We start from the raw sequence: 23,610 nt of genomic DNA on the forward strand, positions 1-23,610 counted from the left end.
TTTATCAGGAAGATCGATCACGGAAGATTAAATTTCAAGTGTCCAATCAGAGATGCGATGCTTTTTTTCTCTCCCGGCCCTTCCTTTTTAACGCTATCCGATACGGGGTGGTTGTACACGAAAAAAAATAAGTGTTCACGAGCGATAGATACCCCTGGACGTAAATCGATCGTGACGTTTGGCTTACATGATTAAGCGGATGGCAATCAATTAAAACGGATCAAAGCTATGCTGAGTGAGAGCGAAGGGACACTTATGTGCCGTCGTAAACTCAAGACGATGGGGTGAAGGAGAAGCAGAGTTAGGTACAGGAGTGAGGAATGTCTCCCGTGAATAAAATAAGTAACAAAAAGTACGCTTCGACTTAAGTACGTACAATTGACTTTATGGGCTAGCAAGTACACCAAGCCACAGGTGACGCGATTCTTACCAGAAAGCGTTACACAGGTGTTCAGCGAATAGGGTAGTTTCCTCCATCAAAGAAAACGAAAGGAATCGATTGCGATTAATTAGTGCATTCATAATATACAAATTATTTGGTTTTAGAAATCCCAGTTTAGCCGAATGTTGATGGTCAATTTTAACCTCATTTGAAAAACGCCAGATTGACGCCCATGCGATGCCACTCCACGAAAAATCACAGGGACCTAGATTCTATACGAGTAGATAGGAGTTATACATCGTCTGAGATTACCAATGCAATGCATGCATGTGGCACAGAGCTCAGAGAATCGTCTCTTAATAATCACACATTAAAATTACCTAACTTCGGATAGTTTCCTTCGTTTGATAGGGTAATAATAATCCTTATTTAAGCCAAGCGGTACCTGCTAGCAGGGTACTTTGCTACCTGCTAGCAGCCTGCATCGTAGCGGCGCTCATGGCCTCGCACCAAGGTGGCCTCACACGGCGGCAGCCGGAACCAGAATGACGTCACACGGGCTTTTTCCAGCAGTTATTCTTAGCCGTCGCGCTTTCGCGCGCTTGAAACATAATATTGGAGCCCCACTACACTTCAAGGGCAGGCAGGAGCGATAAATGGAATAGTGTCTAAAGAAAAAACAACAGTAAAATAAGTAAAGTTTAGCATGGAGGCTAAACCAATAGGAAAGCAGCCAAAGCGATAAATGGGATGAAAGTATTATTGGTATACTCCCAAATTTTCCCACCGCCTCTAGCCATCTGCAGTAATACCATCCTTGGATTAGGCCATGGACTATGTTCTAAATAAATAATAACAGAAAGATGAGGAAAGTTAAGCGTGGCGCCTGAACCAACAGGCAAGTAACGAAAACGATAAATGGGATGAGCCTATTTTTAGAGAATTCCTATCTACTTTCCATTGCCTCTTGACCTTGGCTACAGTAATCCCACCCTTAGATTAGGTCAAAAACTAGGTTATGAGTGAGTACGGAGTGGTATCTAAATAAAAAAACAACAGAAAGATAAGGAAATTTTAGCATGGAGCCTGAACGAACAGAAGAATTTCAAAAGCGATATATGGGATGAACGTACATATTTACAGAAAACTTCCTACTTTATCCATCCCCTCCAATCCTTTGCTATGGTGATCCCACCCTTAGATTAGGCCATGGATTAGGTTCTAAAAAAATAACCGCAGAAAGTTCGGCATGGCGCTTGATTGTATTCGAAGGGTAATGCTGGCAAAGCAAGAGGTGAGCGGATGAGGGAGAGGCGATCGGGATAACGGCCTAAGCGCTCTTTTTCGGGAATTATGAGCGAGCAGGACCGCCCTCAAAAACGCGAAATACCACGCTCACCCGGATGCAGGCCTGCCTCGAAAAAAAAAAACAAACACGTACAACCACGACCCCTCTCGACTTATAAATAATCTTTGCCGAGGTGCCCTCATGACGTTGAGAGTGGGGGTTGGGGGCAATTCACGAAGGGGGACGGGGGTGGGGACGCAGGCGGGGACGGACTCTGCCCTTGCCTCACTCAAGGACAGTCTCTCGGGAAAGACTTACCGAAGAAACTGGCTAATCTTGTACGTGATCCACCTCTGCGATAAGGTCCTCTCCTAAACGCATTGCCTCCGCTCCTGCCTAAGTTTTTTCCTCCCTCCTTCCCTCAATTACTTTCTCCCCCTCCTCAAAGGCGCGCACCCCCGTAGTACCCAACCCCCTCCTCCTCCCTCTGCCCGCACACAACAGATCTTCAGTGAGAGCCAGGTTAAGGGATGAGTTGGTCGGGACTTCGTGACGATAAGGCGTGCCCGTAGGCCGGCCGATCCGTGGGTTATATCTGGAAGGTTGTCGATGGTAGTATTAGGACGAGCCGTGGAGTTTGCTGTGGCCAGCCAGGGGGGTAAGGGAGAGTGTATGATGATGAGGGGTGATTTAGGGAAATTATGACGCCGTTCCCCCATAAGGATCCTTACGCTCCGTGGGCGATATTAAATGAGTCCAGTGATGATCGCACATTCGCAAGGCGACGAAGGTGGGGAAATTTCGTCACGTCTTCATGGCCGACATATACGGGCATACATGGAATAACTCCTTACACGTTCATACAGTGCCATAATCCCAGGACGAGAATATTTTGATTTGATTTTGGTTTTATCTATTTCTTTTACATGGCCCAGATGAGGCCACAATCCGGCCCCCTCTTTCTCTGGACCAGGGCCCTCTTTACAAGGTTATAGATACGGAAATGAAGGAACACAGTCATCAGTGAAAAAAATTAATATGATGATAGATAATTTATATTATTATATAGCTAGGCCACATTGTATTTTTTTGCCAGCTGTCGGATCATCTTTGTCCTTGACCAGTCGCGTCTCTGGTCATCCGACAGGGCATTAAACGAGCGGGCAAAAGTGCATAGGAATGATCCCGCCATACGCGAGGACCTGGGACGAGAAATTTGTTACCTCCAGGGGGCTAGGGAGGCGACCCCCCCTCCAGGGAACGGGGGCTCCGGGGGTTAGTCACCGGTCGGTATTCAGTGACTGGTCTCACTGCCATGATATTAATAAATGATCTTTAACTTTAAGCAGATGCAATTATTATACGTCAAAACTTGATGATAGTTTTAAATATTTTTTTTTATTCCTTTGAGGCTTTGGGGGGGGGGGATCTATCCACTCACCCCTCCCCCTTTATTACGCCACTGCTTCGAGCTAAATACCCGCAGTATAATATCCACACGGTTGAACTAGGCCCCATTATTCGACATTTTGAACCCCTAGGAGAAATACGACTCATCTCCCGCAGCTGTCCGTGCGCCGCCAAGCATCAAAATGGAGAATAATCGAGTAAATAGGCTTAATCCTCCTCAGAACCACCCACAACCCATCCGCCTACTCTTCGCACCTACCACGAGCTGCAGTCAAACATCACGGAGATCGTCCCTTCCACGGAGTAATTGCCCCCCCCCCCCCCTGTTAGGAATCTCCGCTGAATAAGAATCCACCGTACAAGACTCAAACCCCGGTCATCTTCGTTTCCATGGGAACACGCTAACTAACATAACAGCGGTCTCACGCTGTCCTTACGCCAATAGCCATTCCTCCCAAGTTGGTCTTTTCCGTCGTGCCTTCTTCTTTCCGAGAGCCAATTGGATGGCAACTCCGCAGATGCTATCTCCACTTACGAGAGGAGAGACTAATTCAAATTTGTGCGATCCGAGGCGCTATCTATCGTCCTCGCAAAGAAACGCTGCCACGCGACGGCGCGCCGCGGCGTGAAGAACGACGAACATTTTCTTCCGGTCAAACAACAGCGAAAGTGGCTTAAAAAAAGCTCAGATTCAGAAATGTGTATGGGAGTGACGTTAACTATATGAAAGTGTTCTTATAGGGTAAAAAGTCTCGCAGCCGAAGTGAGAGTAGATGTTGAAGTTTCTCGGGCTATGACAAAAAGAGCATTAAGGAGATGCACACAACCCCATAAGGTATTTGCAATAAATCACAATCGTAGCAGTCGGCATTGAATGAAGTGAAATGGCGAATTATGAACGGTGAAACGTTATGACCTTAAATTTTCGTTTTCGTGAAGAAAATATTGAAAATTTACCCAGATTGCAATGCTCAAAGAAAACTTGAAATATTTACCATGTAAACATTGTCGCGAATTTCGTATAATGTTTTAACGAGATTTTATTGTATATACACTTATATAGATAATATCATCATGTATATTCCTTCAAGATGGTACTGACTAAGAACTCAAAAATACTGGCTCTAGGACAACGCAATTTTCTGATTAAACTGATAATTTTCTCAATTCTTAAAATGATTCTTACAACAAACGTTGTGCAACCGAAAAAATTTAATTAGACGTAATCAAGAACGAATTTTACATTTGATGAATTGGATAAGAATAAAAAGAGTACATTCCTTCCGTTATATCATCACATATTAAAAATCTTCGAAGACAGTTTCACAGACTAAGGATGGAAGAATTTCAACGAATTTTAGTCGTTCGGTCGCATGCAGTTTATCTTCCTGAATAAAATGCGTTGTCATTTCCGGCGAAAATATTTTCTCTTTAAATTGAATTTTTATAAAGTTTTTGCATTCTCCTCTCTTTGCTTACCGTCGCCTGTTGATTCTTCTCCTCCCTTCCTCTGTACTCGGGCAAAAAAATGTTCCAGTCTCCCTGGCTATGAGAAAACACCGTCACCTCGGCTCAAATAAGGGAGGCAAACAAAAAGTTTTTACGCCGCACTCTCATGGGAAGGGTGAGGGTTCTTTTTTCACTTTTATATGCAGGCGACCTGTGACGCATGCTGGGTATATCGACAGGGGAAAGGAGAGGAGAAATTTTACGATTTATCTCCAACAGCCAAGACGAATTCTATGAATTCTTTAACGTTCATTCCAAAACATAGTGCAGATGATGATACTGCGATATTATTTCGTAAAGGTTTTCTCTCGAATTTATATGAAAATCACTGCAAGGGGGTATTTTCGAAAGCAATTTTTAATGGCAGGGTTTAAGAATAAGATGAAATTATCAACTTAATGTAGGATGATAACCGACAAGCAAATGAGTCATATAACTTCAAATATTTAGTAGGAAATTATTTTAAGCGATTTTAATTTGTTTTTAAAAATTAAGGAGAAGCAGCTTCCGCATTTCTAAGAGCCATGTTTAGTAGAATTAAAATGTCGTTGGATCAAATCACTTAATCCCGTCAGACTAACAAAACATTTCGTAGAAGACCTCCTATCTCAAGTTTTAATAGCTAAAGATGAGGACGTTTGGAGAGATGAGATTGCATCACGCAAGCTTTATAATCAGAGATCATATTTAAAAAAAAAAACAGGAAACACATGGATTTGCAGCCCTTTTCAGTAATGGGAGCAAATAATTTGGGATAACAATAATCTAAGGAATCAAAGAAGCAAATATCAGTATAAATGCTTCGAAGAGACTTGAACGGCATAGCTTGCTGAGCTCATACAAACGACACCGCATGTGTACGGTGGACGAGAGTGAAAATGTCTGAAATAGCAAAGAATAACCACTTCTCTACCATTAACAGTAAACAAGGGAATTCCTTCTCATTTCAAATGAAGACTTAAACATCATTACCACAATGTCATCCTTCATGTCAGAAAACTTATCACAGCTTGATTCACACTCCTACGTTGGTTTTCTGGGCAGAATATAAATACTGTACTCCGATAACTACGTAATTCGTCGTACAGCAAAAAAAACTCGAAAGAATTTTATCACCATGGCACCTAAATAAGCGATTAGAGATTCGGGTACTTACTCGCAATCTCCTGGACGGTCACATTTCCCATGCGTGGCGTGGCATCCCTTCTTGCAGACAGCTGGAAGACAAAAAAGGAATTCGTCATAAATGGAGAAATCGTATTAGGATTGGCATTGTCACGCAGACGACTATATTACGGATTCAACCTAAAGCTTAAGTTCTCCCATGGAATGAAGCGTAAAGATTCATTTCAAATGATACATGGACTTCGTTGGCCATTACAAGTAAAGCAAACAATAGTGAAACTAGAAAAAAAATATTAGCGACTTATACAACTTTCGTGGAGCAAATACAAGAGCTGGTAGAGGGTTAGGTTGCTGTGGTGGATAGTGTTGGCTTCCCAGCCCGTGGGTCCGGGTTTAAATCCCTGTGGTGGCAGAGATTTTTCAGAAGTCACCCGTCCCCAGCTCGAGTGTTGTGAGGAGAATACTTCAAGTATTTAACTATTTAAAGTTTAGCTGCTGAGTTACTTGAGCTATAGTGATGTTAGCAACGTTCAGGGGTAAATTTTATCAAATATTACATTTAACAAAACTACATTCACTCATTGCCTCTTGAACATCAAAAACTAGCATTACTGGAGTGCAATACAGTGCATGGAAGTATTATTTGAGTTGAGACTGAAATTATCAACTATGGGGTGTTGTCTGAGTGTGTTTTGGGACTCATGTGAATTCTCGTAACACTAAAGCAGCAATAGAGCTGAGTTTGAGCCAAAATCAATACTCGAATATCAAATCAAATGGTTTGCGGAACGGTGACATGATAGAATCAAAAGTAAACTTTCCTATATTCCACACAGTATTCATTAAAAACTATCCCGGTTTCGATCAATTCAGGTCATCAACAAGAGGTAAGAGAACAAGTATCGAGTATCCTACAGCCCTGAGGTCAGTGGTGTTGCTAGGAAATGAGGAGGGTTTACCGGAAATGACGGGTCCCTTCCGAGGTGTACGGGAAACATCCCTGGGCAAAGGGGGCTCCGGGGATTTGTGCGATATTTGATGTTGAAAACGTGATTTTTAGGACTCAAAAAAGTAATATTTTATAAGTATTTATTAAATTAAAGTATTTTTATTCATTGAGGCCATCTTACTCGTTGTTAGCGGCTCTTTTAAAGTCTCCGGGGTAAGGGAGGTACTAACTCGGAAACCCACCCCGTGGTTAAGCCAGTGGCGTAGCCAAGGGGGGGGGGGATCTTGGGGTACGGACACCCCCCCCGAAATATAAAAACATATTTATTTTCTTTCACAAAATAAAATAAAACATTGAAAAATCATGAATTTTCAAAATATTTCTTCAACAAATGAAGTTTTTTCGATTATGAAAAGTATTAAAATTAGTTTAAACCCTCTACTTAGTACCCTGTTTTCAAATATTTTCCGCCCAGGTTTTGGACCCCCACCCCGAACGAAATTCCTAGCTACGTCACTGGGCTACACCACTGCCTGAGGTTATGGGCACTCATCATGTTGCGCTAATATGTAAACGAATTAGCTGCGATTATGCACTTTACCGGAGGATTTCGACATTAGTGGGACTCACGCGATAGAAACTGAAGAGAAACATAGTACTTTTTTTCTCGGGGAGTCCTCGCGAGTCGCAGAGAGAAGCGAATGCCACTCATCTGTCTCGGTAAGCGGTCGGAGAGAAAAAAAACGGAGCATCGCTTGTTAACCGTTTCCGCTCGCTCTTCTCTCGCGAGACGCGTGTACAGACCACAGCGCTATTCCCCAGGACGGAGGCGGGGGTTGGTTGAAGACTGAAGAGTTTTATGCTCCGGAATCCGTTGCCATGCCAACCCCCGACAGTCGAGAGGGAGCGGTTTATTCAACGGAGGAGGAAGAAGGACTCAAGAAGAAGGGTTGGATATGAGAAAGAAGAAAATCCTCGCTTCCTCGACGCAGGGTAGGAAAAAAATTCGCGTCCGCACTGCGAATGCCGGGCACGTATAGTGAGGAGTAAAGGGGTCGCCGTTGTGCGGTAAGACTGTGGGTGGAATGGAGTGGAGGATGAGAGGGCGGCTTGAAATGAGAGAAAAACGCAAGAATGGAGTCGCGAGGGGGTGGTGGGAGGAGGATTGTTTTAATTTTAATGCGCATTAGAATTCGTCGTGATTTTCCCCTTCCGATCGTGTAGCAAGCAACTGCTATGTGGTAAAAGGGAGCCCGACTACGAAGGCCTAACGGGATTTGAGTCCAATAAACAAGTGTACGGCATCGTAAGATCCCACATTTTGGCAGAAACTTTCCAATGCATGAGATATTAAAATCAAAGCGATCAAATCGCCAAAAGCGACTGATGGGCGATTGGCAATTCTTTCAACTACCGAGTCACATCTTACTTGAGATCATTGAGATAAGCAATGGCATATAGGCACCATTAGAATTTACAATTAAGGATTAAATATGAAAGAAGTCCTTGAGTGAACAGTAACTTATAATAATAAAAGTACATACGTGGCATCGAAACATCATACAAGCCAGATCCCGGATTTTGGCAGTAACTTCGGTAGACAATATAAATGAATATCCAAGTGAAAAACTGGCCAAAAAATACTGACGGGCGATTGACAATTATTTTAACTACTGAGTCATGTCTTGCATGAGATCAAGAGCAACGTTCAACTCAGATAAGTAATTGCATATTAGCACAATAAAAATTTACAATGAAGCATTAACTATGAAATATATCTTTGAATATGCTGTATAGTATTATGAGCTAACATACCCGTGGACACTCCCACGATTCGCGAGAAAGATTGAATAATGGTTAGAGTTTTCACACGGAAAACTTCGAGTGAAGCTGCCAAGGAGTGAATTTAGATATAGATTCTTTTCACATTGTGAATTAAAAACATAAATATATACAAGTAATTAAATATACTAAACGGGATAAAATTTTGCATAAATATTTCATCCCTCGACGCTCAGAAAAATACACCATGCACTGGAAATGTGGATAGCGCAAAATATGAGAACTAGCGAAATGTATAAAACAGAATACATACAAAAAAGATTGGAATCACTATTGCTTGTATTAGAAATGCATATCGGTCAGTGGAAGAAAAATATTACTGAGAGAATTTTATTTCTTATTGCTGGCTATTATATAAAAATAACCGCCGAAAAACTGAAATTAAACCACGTAACACAAGAGTACATTACTACTTGCGATTAGGAAGGGTATTGGCAGGAATCTTTTACTGTAATTTCTCCCATACAAAGGCAACTCTGCATTTAGTAATGTATGAAAACCTCAGCATTCAAAAGAAACTAATAAACAATGGTCACACGTACCGTCTTCGCAATTGGCTCCTCTCCAACCGGTTATGCACTCTTTGTCTCCATTCTTATCACAGTTATAATGGCCAAACTTGTCGTTCCTCGGCCGACAAAATTTCGTGCAGGTGGCGTTGTAGTAATTGGGATCGCACTGCACCCTTAAGCGGTAGATTATCCTTGCCGTGTTGCCATCATGGTTCATCGTGTGCCATTCCGAACTCGGCAGAATTATTCCGGAGTAAGTGGCTTCCTCAATTATCCTCTCAGCACCTGAAAAATATGGGCAGAATATAAATAACTTATAATCAGATCAGTGCAAACAATAGCTGGATTTACAGAATTATAATTATTATCACAGTGATGCACTGCAATCTCCGACATTTAGTTGATTTCTTTCATATGCACAGGAAGAAAGCATAAAAATAAACAAAATAGGTCATCAATGCATGAAAAATCTGGGCTGAGTATAATTTATCGAGCAAAGATATTAAATGACTATGATACCACGTAAAATACGAATAAAAAAAAAGCAAAACATACATTTCCAGCGATTCTTCTTAAATTCTAAACAGAGCTGCAGTTACAGATAAAATAGTACATCACGAGTATAATTTTTTCAAGCTTTGAATTCTCGCGAGTGGTGTTGAGGAAAATAATGATTCATTTATGTTAGCAGGTGTTATATTGAGGAACTAAAAACTGAATTACCTATGCATTAAGTAAAAGCTGAAATTTTCATGAATTAACCCGATAAGTACTAAAGTGTAAATCAGGGCTTGTGGAATTTTAACTTTTTGGGAAAAAATTTAACCTCGAATTGTCTAAAAAAAGAGAATCGATATTAATTACTTGAAAATAGTATAGAAACAAGAAAAATACAGTCTATCAAGTTGTATTTTCGATACCATTGGACACGGATCGACCTTGAATACTTGAAGGAAGTCGGAAAACCCGAAAAAGAAACATGAGATTATCAGGCAGCTCCTCGAATGAAGAGGACAACCCAGCGTATCGACAGAAAGATGCAATGGAATGCAAGAATTCAGAAAATACCGACGAGAGTCCAGACGATTTATCAGATTAAAATGCATTCGCGACTGCAGCCAAACGGTACACATGGTGAAAACAAAATAGAAGCAAATACAAGTCCGAAGCATGCGTATTTTACCCGCTTTCAAAGCAAAACCAATCCCTGCTCGCTTATTTTTATAAAATTTATCGCGAATAATTACCGGTTTCCAAGCTATATCCTTCTCTTTTGCCCATTGTTTTATTTATCTTCGGAGAAGGCTCATTTATGGAGTCAAAGAGAGGACAAATACTTTCTTTTTCTCCTAGTAGCAGCTTATACCCGTTCGGCTGGAAATATTCGGGCAAAAAAATGGTCAGTCAGCGAGAGGAAGGCAGTGAAAAGCAGGTACTGGATTTTTCGCTTAAGGATTCGCTTGGCAAGATGGCGGCCAACCGATAACCGTCGGTGATTAGGGCGCGAGTTATGACCCTGGCGGCCGGCGAGGGAATTACAACCGGCATTCAGATTCCAGCTGCTACTTGGACGATACGCAATTTCTCGGAAGCGATTAGAAAAAAATCCTCATGCCGCGAAATCATAACTCATTGGCCGAGGGAGGATTTAGGAGTGGGGAGAGAAAGGTGAGTGGCATGGGATGACAGGTAATAGGGGAGAGACGTGGAAAACGAATGGCGAACAAGAAATGTCGGGCGAGAGGAAAATGTAGATTCGCCCACGTTCTGAAAATATTCATTAATGCATTCCTGATCGCGTGGCATGCACTTAGATATTTCACTTTTCACTTGATTCCTCTGTCTTAAAAAAAAAACACCGCCTTCTCATCAGCTCAAAAATAGTGGATGGCATGGAGATGTGAGATTACGATCGAATCTAAGACGTATCTCGTTTAACGCACGTCTCTATTAGCTTATCTCGCTTGATCGGAAAAGAATCAAGTTAAACACTCTCCATTTTTTTCGAAACAAGCTATTACGAACGGACGAGGAGAGGGGCCATTGGTTTCTAATGCGAGATAAAATATTATGATGGGAGAACACACGAACTTTTGTAATTTTCCACACTTTTAACACGCGTAAACTGACCCAGCACTCTACGGATAACAGTAATTCTCAAGGAGTCGAACACCAGCAAAGCACCGACACATATACAGAATAGAGCTGAAGTGGGGAAGGTAAAATTTCAGGGTGGGACAAGGGGGATGATGAAGACAAATATTGCATATGACATCTAAAAACTCTACCCAAATACCAATTAGTCCACGTATACAAAATACCAGAGCATGGTTAAACGCCGCAAATCACAAAAAAGAGAATATAAGGCATAATAGAAAGAAATCGTGGGTCACTCAATGCTGATTCCTATCAGTAAGGTAAACGCAAGCAATATCAAAAAACGGTCATCAAAAAAGGTAAATTTTGCAGGTGCATTAAGAATTTTAAAAACTTTAAGTGATCCAATTTCACGACCAAATTTTGAAAATGCAAGAAAGACGGCTCAAAATCTATGTGATGGCCACTTTCCATTAATATTTTCGCATAATTGAAGGTTCAATCTCCTCCTTCCATAAAAAATCCAAAAATGTATTCATATCCATGAGGAAGTTAAAAAAATTGCAAAAGTTTGTAGTACTTGTTATTACACCATCATGATTGAAAAATTCCACCAAATTAAACTTCACTCTATTGTTTACATTCGAGCTAAAATAGGTCATTTTTAGACCCACGAGGGCCTAAAATATACTTAAATGATTTATTCTCAAATAAATATTTTCGCCAATATTAATTCCTATTCCTCAGTCATAATTATGGTGATTTCGCTAGTGACTGCAGTAGTGACGAATTAGTATTCTATAAATGTTCAATTAATGTTAGATCATAAATTTCAAATTTGATGGGCTAACTACTGCGCATATTTCATCAGTCTGTAATGCTCAAAGTCATCTGATTGAAATACAGATACCTTTAACTAAATTATCTTAGAATATTGTCCAAATAGTTATGAAAGGGCAGATAATACATGCAAAAATAGATTTTAAAACCCAATAGTAAAAATTTAAAAGTTGGATATCAATCGTTAAACAAGTTAGTTCTTTGAATTTGGAATCAAAATCTCTATTACTCAATGAAATAAATCCGCCACCACTACATGTTTTAAGCGATTTTTAATAGCAAAATCATTTATATGGATTACAAGTTGTTAACACAAGCCCGTAAAATAGCTTTCAACATCGGCATAAAAAGATGTCGGAAAATACTGGATAGCGTAAGCTTGTTGGTACGACAGCAAGTCTAATAATCTACTTTGATCAAGAGATATATTTCACATGGCTGCTGTCCAGTAGAGTGATTTGTGACAGGTTAAAACGCTAGGCTCTCGTTGCAGTGGTTTTCGAATGAAAATAAATTTCTTGACGCCGGAATACTTGCATTCAATTCCATCACGGTGTCGCTTGAAAGACGTTGTACGTATATTTAGGATTAGCCAATGCAGAGGGAAAGGCAACATCATTAATTCCTTATTGGTGGCATTTTTACGCTGACATCCGTCTTATGAGAACACTCCAACAATGACTGTAAAGCCTCGCGTTTCCTAGGAGCTCTTCTTCTCCGTGCAGACAAGGCAGGCTAGTTACCAATGGGACATGGAAACCCTAGAATTACATGAATAACTGAAGAATAACAAGCCATGAAGCAAACAGACCGAGACGGACGAATACTAGCCAGTCGACCTAAATGTGACGTCGATGAACGAGTAACCGAAGGAGATTACCTGAGAAAATGATTGAAGTTTGATACGAATCAACTCAAGCATTTGTGTCTTCATATCCACTATTCCTATGTCAGCAGTCTTTATAGACTTCTTCCAACAGTACCTTAGATCATGCCAATCATAAAGAAAGTAGTTTGACACCGATTTAGGAGGTGAATAATATTTTGTGAATACAGTATGTAGTAGCAAAGGGCTGAATATTGGAAATATCTAAAACAAAAATGAGGTTCGTAATAGCAAAGATTTTTTTATTAATTTAAATATAATTCTTATTTAATTTTTCACCATATTTTTTATCATTAGGATAATTTTTGAATGCTCAATTTAATTTTTCGCTATTTTTTCAATATAAAGGCCTCAAGTCTCACTGGCCAATAATCGAATGAATCCATTTTCGGCGGCTCTACATGAAGTATTGCGTTGCGACAGACCGCTGCGAATGATGAAGTTAAAGTGACAATGGAAGGCTATAATGAAAGTTGAGAGAGGGGACTACAGAATGAGGATGGAATAACTTCGCCACGCCTTGGTCGTGTCATCCATCGCAGAACTACCGCAGGGCCCACGGCAGACGAACACACACGAATGCAGACGAGGCTTTTTTCCCATTAGAATCACGTCTCCTAACCATCTCCGCCCCTCCCACTCCCCTCCAGCAATTCCAATCTCGGATTCTAGGAAATTCACTTCGAGAGTAGAGAGCCTGTGTCATTCAATATACGACCCATTGGGTGATAGGCTTAAGGTACCATGGCCTAAAAATGAAGTCCTTGGCCAACCATGTTAAAATCAGTACCAAAATCGTATTGCTCACTGCCAAATAACATGGACAGACAAGAAATCGAATTTGGATTTTAATAAAGCGGCTAAATTATAGATTATGAGCAATGAGGAAGTTGAGTTTTTGCCTATAAAAGATCATATAAAATATCATAATAAATTATGCCAACTCGTGCATAGGTGTACCATCTCTTAGTATGACCTCATGCAGAAATATTATATTCTGAATATGAATGAAAAATTGTCTTTTTATTTTTTCGTCATTGTATCGCATGCTGCGTAACGTTACCTTCAGAAACGGAATTAGGACCTTGCTTGCCCGTATTATAAAAATTATAACAGTGACGCCAATACAGATCACACTGCTAACAAAGGTTATTTGAATGATGCTTAATTTTAAAACTAGCATTAAAGCCACACGAGATATCTTTGGCGTACTGCTCTGAGCATAAAAGATTTCTTCATATTAGTGCCTCGCCAGTATCACGCTATACAACCATCTAACAGAAAAAACGGGAAATAATTCGTTTAAATAAAACTTAAAGAGCATGATGCAAGCCGTACATTTGGATTTATTTGGCATTATTTACCAAGGTTTTTAGAACTTGTATAAATACTGTATAATGAATTGAATTTAATACTCCAAGCTTAAATGTACACTTTTTTTTTAACAGGACAACACAAATGGACCTTTAGGTAGCTCCAATGGTTAAAAACCAGCATGGGAGCTACCATCTTAAAAATTAATTTCACGGCAGACCAGAAACAAAAGAAAGTATATATAATTTTTTTGAAACATTATCACTATGAAACATATATGTGATACAATAACTTACAATAAGCAAGAATAAAGTATAATATGTGGACAGAACAAAATTAATTTCTTTTTCCTCCTTTCACAACAATATAAAAATAATATATAAAAATAATATATGAAGCAAAGATACAGAGAAATGGCTGCACATTAGAGTCTAAAGAATGGTTTAAAAAATTCCATCATTTACGCCATCCACATCTACGCCATAAATAACTCCCACGCATTGCAAAAAAAAGTCCTATCGCAGATGAACTTTCATTGGCTCTTAACAACGTAGTGAGATAATAAGAGAATAAGATTCCACACACCTGTCTATTCAAACTGAAACGATATGAGCGCCAACGCGGGTAACTCGGGAGGGACATGAGTCGAGGGTAATCGCCATACGCCATAAATAAATCCCTCCTCAAGCCTTTTTGCTTTAGTTCCAAGGGGGCCGCCGACTGCGGGGGAGTTTCTTCGGGAGCCGGGGAAGGTGCGGTCGAAGAGGAACAACTCCTCGCAGTTGAGGGTGGCTAGATAAACCTCAATAAATCTCCCGCCCTCCTCCAAATTCGCCCCGAGCCGAGGCCGCCCTCGTATAATGCGTCTAACTGGTCGGCGCCGCCGCCGTGGCAACAAACTAGGAGCTTTACCGGTAGCAGACACTTGGGAGATGGCTGGAGGGGGGCTTGCTTGGTACACGAGAGCAGGAGGAGGAAAGAATCAGAGAAGCGTGGCGGAGATCTTAGACCGGCCTTGCCCAAGGCAAAAACGTAATTGCCCAGACGAGGAGGGCCTTTCTTTCCACCACGCCTATATCTGCTCTCTGCCCTAAACATCCCTTCCCAGAACAACAACGACCTTTATATATCCCTCATAACAGCAGCCGTCCAACCCGAGCCTCTACCTGTCATCTCACACCTCAAACTCGCAGCGGACGCCATAAGGTTCGGGCGGGAAACAGCGCTCCAAAAATCTCTCACTTGCTCACGGATTCAAGTCGTTAGAACATCCATCCCAATCTCCGCCTTCGGACGCCTCCGGACTCACGCGAGCAACGGTGGATTTCTGAGAAGAAATTCACCGGCTTCTCCTTTCTTTGACCACATAATTATTCACCTCAAATGATTATTTTTGCGGAAAACTGTTCCTATAAAAGTAATTTTACCTTGGAATAAATTGCTGATATTCTCATTGAAGCAATTAAAAGTAATATCTATTATCTAACAGTAATATAATTAAAACCGCCGAAGAGGGTGGTTAGATAAACCTCAACAAATCTCTTTCTCTAAGCCCAGATAAATTCAGCTCCAGCATCCATTCGTACCGGGATCTCGGTAGGTATTTATGAAATTAGCGTGGAATATTATAAGTGATTGTTCCAATAAGAATGTTGGATTCTTCTACAAGGTTACGTTGAAAACTGTCTACCAACATTGATGACATCATTTGGAAAAAAATAATGTGGGTTGAGACCGACTATGTTACATTGCACCCATGGTTACTGGAATTGTTATTTTTGGTGCAAGACTAAAGATAATGATGCCAAAGATTAGTTCAGTCGCAGACAAAGATCACCACCTTTTAAATTATCGCATCTTTTCTCTAACCACTCGCTCAATAAACGAACTTGAATCGTATGTATTACAAATAATTTCTCATTTCGGAATATTAATTTTTACTCAAAATGATGGAGTAGTGCACATCGCAGGCAATCATAACGACAAGAAAACTCCTTAAAAGGTAATTTCAATGCACAGTAACAATGACTAAAGTGCATATTTTCAGCTCCATTTTTCAACGCATAAGAATAAATTAATGCAAGAAAAGAATTATTTTTCTTAAATCCGACAAATTTAATACCTTACTATTCATTTGATAAATACAGTTCCTAAGAAATTTTTTTCATCTGCAGATCAAACAGCTGGAGTCGCCATTTAATTTTTTCTTCTTTTACTTATACTTATCGAACCCCCCTGCAGAATTTTGCTCCCATCTGAGTCACTGAAACAAGTTCCTAAATCCCACGGTTTATGCAAATTACGAGAAAAGCGTTGAATTGCGATGCTCAGACATCATCTTCAGTACGGTGATGATGGGCGAGGATCCGGGACAAGTCAATGAAAGAACCATATCCCGTGAGAACTTATGGCTCACAACGGCTGTTCTACACCCGATGGTGTGCACGTTTTGGACGTGGGATACTGAATGGGAAATTTATTTATGAGCAAAACTGGGTCAAATAAAATCATCCACTGTAGGTGAGACAGGGTTATTGAGATTATTGCATTTCCAAAGTAAAATAATGATACGCACTGAAAAACAGATGAGTAATAAAAATGTGTAGCAGGTATTAATAAAAATATCGAAACAAGAATTTTCCATCCTATTACAATACAAAATAAATCTTAAGGAAGCACATAAAATTATTGAAATAAGAACATATATATCACAATGGAAGTTACGCTCCGCATGCTAAGAATATAAGTAAGATTTCCGAGCGCATAAACGTTTTAAAGAATTGAAGCACTATTAACTTGGCAGTAGAAATACTGATACCATCATAAAATAATGAAGCGGATTCTCTCAAGAACGTTCACATTCGAAGTGTAATTGTTGTACATTCATGCAATCAGGATATATAAATAAGGATTTGATGCTTTCCACGTAAACTGATACGATGAATCTTTCACAGACTTCGGCTTCCATACTTAACGGGCTTACCCACTATACCTGTGTATAAACCCGTCACCTGAATACTCAGCATCAATTAGCCTCGAGGACAATGAAAATGTCTTCCTATGAATCATCGGCGTAAATGAAGAGCCTGACCCGTTCGAAATCCCGAGAAAGATTCATCGCAGGGAACATAAGTTAGATATAACAACGAGTATTAATTTGCTAGCGTGGGGATTGGTAAATATCCCAGAGATACTTTCGTTTTTTTTACCCATAAAATTAATTCCTACTATCACATCCATGAGTGCGCGAATTCTAACCTTAAATGAAATATTGAAATGACATATTTGCTAGACGGCATTTATGAACATTTTCATGAATAGAAGGCCGCGGACACTATAAAGTCATCTCCGATTGACGAGCAACTTCGAAGGCACCCCGATTATTAACTTAAGAGCTTATGTTCACCGCAATACCCAACGATAACTTCCCGTTGATAATTAACAAAGTTTTTTTTTCCCCCACAAATACTTATGATGAAACGTGCATTGACGTTTAGTGGATGTCGGAATGCGTCCACGTCGCCGTAAATTTATGATGCCGCCGACATACTAATCGTTCCTTAGTTGTGACCTCGCCCTGTTATAAAGAGAGAAATGACTGCTAGCCCCGATTTGGACGTGTTCCCCGGCCTTGCATAGCGCTGGATCGGTTGGGAGTAGTCATCTTTATGGTTGGTACGGGCCATCTTTCTACCTACATCAAAGATTTGGACATTTAAGAGGTGCACTTGCCACCGATCGGAACTCGCTTTCAAACGCAGGGGGAGCCCCACCCGACGCGAGGCAGCCGGAGAAAGAGTGGGCATTGAAATCTCCCGGAGGCATATCGAGGGATACTCTGACGCCCAAAAGAACTACGGGCAAGCACGAAACTCAAGCGCCCGGTATCCAAGACCGTTTTACACTGGGCGTATACATTTTAATTCAGCACTCTCTACGAAGCCATTAAATTATCTCCAAGGGAGAAAAAAAATAGTATGATTTGATTTGCCGATGACATAGCCATCATAGCAGAGGCAGAGAAGGATTTGAAAAAGAATATAGTGAATATGGGTAAATGGGTAAATATCAGCTGAAAATGAACAGAAAATCAAGATTTAAGTATGAAGCAGAGGAGAAGAAGTCAAGACTAACATTAAAATATGGAAACAGAAACTGGAAGAGGTTAATGAATTTTGTTATTTGGGAAGCAGGATAATTAGAAATTGCAGAAGCAAGATAGAAAGTATCAGCACAATAGCCCAGGAGAAGAGAGTATTCCATCAAAAGAAATATCTACTTACAACTCCCATGACGGACTGAGTTTGAAAATTAACGATTACCTTCTGCATCTAACTGAAAAATTGGTACTTTTGGCACCCAAGATATTTTCGCAGAAAAACAATCAAACATTATCATAACCTAGAACCTACCATAATTGATACCTCGTCAATGGTCATGAGGGCCAGAATCCTGGTTCCAAATTTTTATGGCATTACGTTTTATATCAATTGGTTAAAGCAGGGTAATTATAATGGTTATGCGTGTCAATGATTTATATCATCAGGGGGTCGATAAAAATCATTGATGCGCATGAACAATTATCTTGGGGAGGTCTCCAGCAGCGGAGGAGAAACCGTTGATAGATATTTCAAACTGCGACGCGGGTACACGCAAAAAATGATATCTCACATTTAAAAGTTTTAATGGACATAACTAATTTCAACAGAGTTAAGCCTAAAGTGCTCGTAACGCATCGATTACGCATGATCAATTCAGATTAAAAGTAGCATTCGAAAAAAATGTTATGGTAGCATTTTTGAACATCCCAAAAAGTTGCAGGAACTCAGATAAAAGTACAGATTCATCATTCCCCAGCTGCAGCCACCTTTGAAAGTCGTGATGTTCAGCTGGGATCCGCCCATTGACTGCCCTCCGTGAAAATAAGAATAAGCACCCTCGGTTGTGGCCACGGACGAAAGGGAGAATAAGAGAGGCTGCTTCCGATAGGAGCTTCCCACCCGTTTTTATCTCATCCCTTTGGGGTCCGACCCAATAATACGAGTGGGCGATGACAGATGAGGATCGAGAATAGAAATCTTTCTCTTCCACTTCCACCCGTCTCGCTATTATAACCACACCATCCTCCATGCCAAAACAGTTATTAATCTTCAACCCAGCTGTTAGCAACCGCAACGAAACCTTTCGTCGAAATAAACGCACATAGTGGACAGGATATCGGGAAGAGAACTGCAGTGGTGATAGAGTACTTCATGAATAGGAAAAATCGGATGAGAAGATCGTTAAGTAAGGGTTTAAAGGAAAGTCAAGTGAGGAGTTTTTTTCTGGTTTGTAGCGCTTTACAGTGCGGAAACGTGGACACTAAGGTAGAAGGATGACAAAAGATTGGAGGCGTTCGAGATACGGGCACGGAGAAGAGTGGAAAAGATGAAGTGGACGGAGAAGAGGAGGAAAAACGAAGTGCTGGACATGGTGGGCGAGGAGAGGAGAATATTTAGACGCGTTAACACGATACAAAAATCCGTAGGAGCTGATGGTCATGAACAATTTTGGTGGACCGTAACGGAACATGTACAAATGCATTAATCGAATTAGAAATAGGTTCCATTTTCTGTTTATGCATTCGCACGATTTGGGTTGCGACGCGATGCATTTTGGCGTTAATTCTCTCGTTTATGAATTTAAAAATTAACTCGTAAGTGTTGATGTTTGTGTTCATAGCTGTCTATCATGTGATGCCTTTAGAGAATATCTCGGAGGGGACAGAAAGGTTTGGATGGGTGGAGGACTTTACTCTCATCTACATGGTAAGTCAAACTCAAGCGATTAAATCTCTCATATCGAACTCAGACATTCTTTCATATTCTCGCAAACGTTAACAGCTGGTGTTCCATAGAGGCGATTTGAAGGGTATAATGTAGATAGCTAAATTTGTATGTATAAAGCACAAATAAACTTAGATAAAACGTCTTTCGTATCATCAGAGTGTTCCCTTGGCGTTCCTTCCAGCTGCGCACACATTTAGTGTATATATAGTTTTCTGTCATTTCCATTAATTCTTGTTAGGTTGATGTTTTTTATTTATTCATTTATTACTTCTTTTCTGTGAAATGGCAGTGGTACTGTTTACGAGCAAATTAATAGATAAAATGTTCTCACTAAGCTCTTAGCTTGACAATTAGATAACGCGATGTTATATTCTACACATCCATGTTTGCACCAGCCTCGTCTGATGGTCGTCCATATAACAAGTTGAGGTTAAGGTTGGTGTGGTGGCCAGAGCGCTTGCTTCCCACCCCGCAGGTCCAGGTTCAAATCCCGTTGAAGTCGGATTTTGTTTTTCAGAGACTGCCCGATCCCAACTAGATTGATTCGTGAACGGGACTTCAAGTATAGCACTCAGTCCGTCGGATGGGACGTTAATCCGTGGTTCCCTTGGGCGCCTTTCGTTAAGAGCATGCTAATGCCGACGACGGGATTTCCACCGGTTAATAACCAGAGAAACTTTTCTGCAACTGATACGCTGGGAAAACCTAATATCATACATGACTTAAGCTGTCGGTCGCCTCCTCCGAATACCATGCCATATAACAAGTTCATTGTTTCTCTTCGCTTTCTGACCAGTGTACTTCTATTGGTGCAAATGACCTGCTGCCGTAGGTGCCCTGCCCCGGACAACCGCCTAGTCAACCAATCAATCCCCTCCTCGGACGTCCGCTAAGCGATCGCCAGTCGTCACCCCAAATACGGCGTTCCCCCTCCCTTCTCCCCAAACCCTTTCTTTGAGCGCTCGTCTCCGCTGGCTCCGATGCCCAGGTGATTGATTCGGGCGCTGATTCACTATGTGGTCGCATGTGGCACAACGCCGAGACTTCCTTCCATCTCGTAAGAGAGAGATGGGTTCATTTTTAAAAAATATATGATCGATCGATTTGGGAAGCCGATAAATTGGATCGATCGCTCCTCCTACGTTTTTTTTTCTGCTCTAAAACATTTTCCGCCAGAGCCCTCAGCCTGAGAGAAGCAGCTCAAGCCGTCGCTAAGAAAAAAAAATAACACACCGTGAACGATTTTTTTTTCGTACGGATAACTCTGGGATTCTTGATCGGGTCAAAGATTTGAAGACAGGTGAGGGTAGGAGGTTTTGGGAAAGCCTTCTCTTTTTTTTGGCTCGCTAAACAACAACCTAGACGATGTTTCCAGATTAATTTTCGCCCGAAATCGTGCTGGGCATCAGCAAGTGCCGCACAAATCGAAGTGGAGGGCCTAACAAATAGTCGTTATCAATTTAACCCGAGTCACACGGGGCCGAAAATATTTGAAGGCGTGTGAATGCGTCAGCTAACTATTTTGACCGCGGCGAACATTCTCCCATTAATAAAATAGTGCTTGAGTGAAGTTATTTCGGCAGATAGTTTGAATTAAGTCGCATGTTCAATAAATATCTAATTGTTGACTACCAGCCTGACCGGACCTCTTCACTAATGATGAAATGCACACGATTGATTTTCCAGCCATTGAGACTGCTGCAGGGGTTTAATTAATTCATTTATTTATATAGCGCCAAAAAAGCACTAAGTCCTTTACATTGGGTTTATAAACAAAATGAATTATGTAAATATAATAAAAAAACATAAAAATAATCTCACAAATAACAACCATTTTTAACATATACAATACCTACAAAAGGTGGGTGTTAAAAAATTAGTCTTTTCAATTGGTTATTAAAATTGGTGCGAGAGGCGAAGAGGTCAAGAAAAGAATAAGTATTTGAGATTGAATTGAAAATGGAAGGTAAGCGGTGAAAGAGGGATCTAAATGCTTCTACAGCCTCTAAATGCTAATGCTTCACAAAGCGGGATTCCATATCATGACATGATACTTGAGAGCAAAGTCAAGATTTTTATCCCACAGATTACTTCATCCGAAAAAATATGTCCCTGGTATATATGCAGTGACAAACAACATGAAAAATTACGTCAATAAACAACGAATAATCACTGAAAATTCCAAGGAAAAGCGGTCTACGATATTCACCCACTAACATTGCGCGTATTCACAATCCGAAAACAATGCATAAATGAAATTTATGGCATTTTATTTTTAAGCAAGAGCTTTATACAATGTTTTTCTTGGCTTTGGGTGTTTCGAATCACCATAAATTGAGAGATCACAAGCTTATTTAGGGAAAACATAATTCCAAAGCGATGAAAATTCAGGTGAAATTTAATAGACCATCTGAAGCATCCACGAAACCCCAAAATCATTCACTAAAGCACGTCTGTTGACTCATAATATGAGGATCAAAGTCCATGTGTTTATAAAATACGATCACGTCAGTGATAGAGGAGTTGCTGCAGCTATTACGTGGTACGTATCCATGAACTCGCGTATCAGACAGCTATGAAAGACTTAAAAAAATACGAAAAAAATACTTTATAACATTGCTTCACTAGATGCGCATTCGTTTATGCTAATTGAATGACATGTTTCGGAGGAAATATTAATCCGCGTTGGGAATTTTAAGATAAACCGTATTAACCCATCAATCAATTCAGTAAATAGGAAGTAATTCATTAAGCCGTACTTACCGGGCACCGTGCTGTTCACCAAGTCCAGTGCATGAAGGATGAGGGCGAACGACCTCTGAAATAAAAAGAAATGAAAGCGAATTAGAAAATTTGTCTAAAAGTTAAAACAGTAAGACAATAAACCTGCACAGCCAGATGAAAGCAAATAGCAGAGAAAATGAATAGGCCAAACAGGAAGGAGTAGATCCCAACCTATTGAACTGCAGGTCAATAACCTCTCTATGTCCATGGCACACAAAAAATGAACGTCCAGGTTTATTTCCGCAGCAGAATCACCTTCGACTTATTAATCCTGGATGCACATTTTTCATAACCACCGCGACATATCGCACGATAACGTCGTAAAGCAATATGAGACACGTCTAAGCCGGGATAAAAAGTCATGCTAATTTTTCAAACTGCTCATTTTTTTTGAATGGGTGGGGGGGGGGGGGGCGAAAAGAAGCTTGGATTGTTTGCTGTAGAGATGGAGAAAAACATTCTCAGTGAGCAGCGCCGAAATTTCGTCGCGGCTTTTGTTTGCACAGCACAAGTGTTCCTTGACGAATGGACTGAGGAAAAAATGCGAGACCGGCTTGGTTGGCCACCCGAATAATGTTGGGGATTATGGGATTAACGGGGATTCAAAAGGTTTCATGGCGAGCCACCGTGAAATATGCTCTTTAAAAATAAACTCAAATCATTCTTCTGGATAGAGGATGTCAAAACGCAACCCATAGTCCACAAAACAGTGGCGACTTACTTCACAGCGATTAATCATACCACCGATCAAGCCGTACTTTACGCCTAAACATGATTGAATGCATTACTGTTCAGAGCATCATAAAATACATTATTTATCATAAATTTAATTAATTTTTTTTTT

General features: G+C 40.5%; 1 protein-coding gene across 1 annotated transcript in view; it reads right to left on the reverse strand.

Moving 5' to 3' along the window:
• LOC124167569 (protein jagged-1b) overlaps window positions 1-23,610 on the reverse strand; it is a 508,514-nt gene that overhangs the window by 163,413 nt on the left and 321,491 nt on the right. Inside the window, exons 3-5 of the mRNA XM_046545538.1 lie at window positions 22,746-22,800; window positions 9,048-9,302; window positions 5,746-5,806 (exon numbers count right to left, since the gene is read on the reverse strand). Coding sequence (XP_046401494.1) covers window positions 5,746-5,806; window positions 9,048-9,302; window positions 22,746-22,800 — 371 coding nt within the window. The remainder of the gene's footprint in view (window positions 1-5,745; window positions 5,807-9,047; window positions 9,303-22,745; window positions 22,801-23,610) is intronic.

This window comes from Ischnura elegans, chromosome 11 (genome assembly GCF_921293095.1).
Source record: "Ischnura elegans chromosome 11, ioIscEleg1.1, whole genome shotgun sequence".
In the NCBI taxonomy this organism is placed as follows: Eukaryota; Metazoa; Arthropoda; class Insecta; order Odonata; family Coenagrionidae; genus Ischnura; species Ischnura elegans.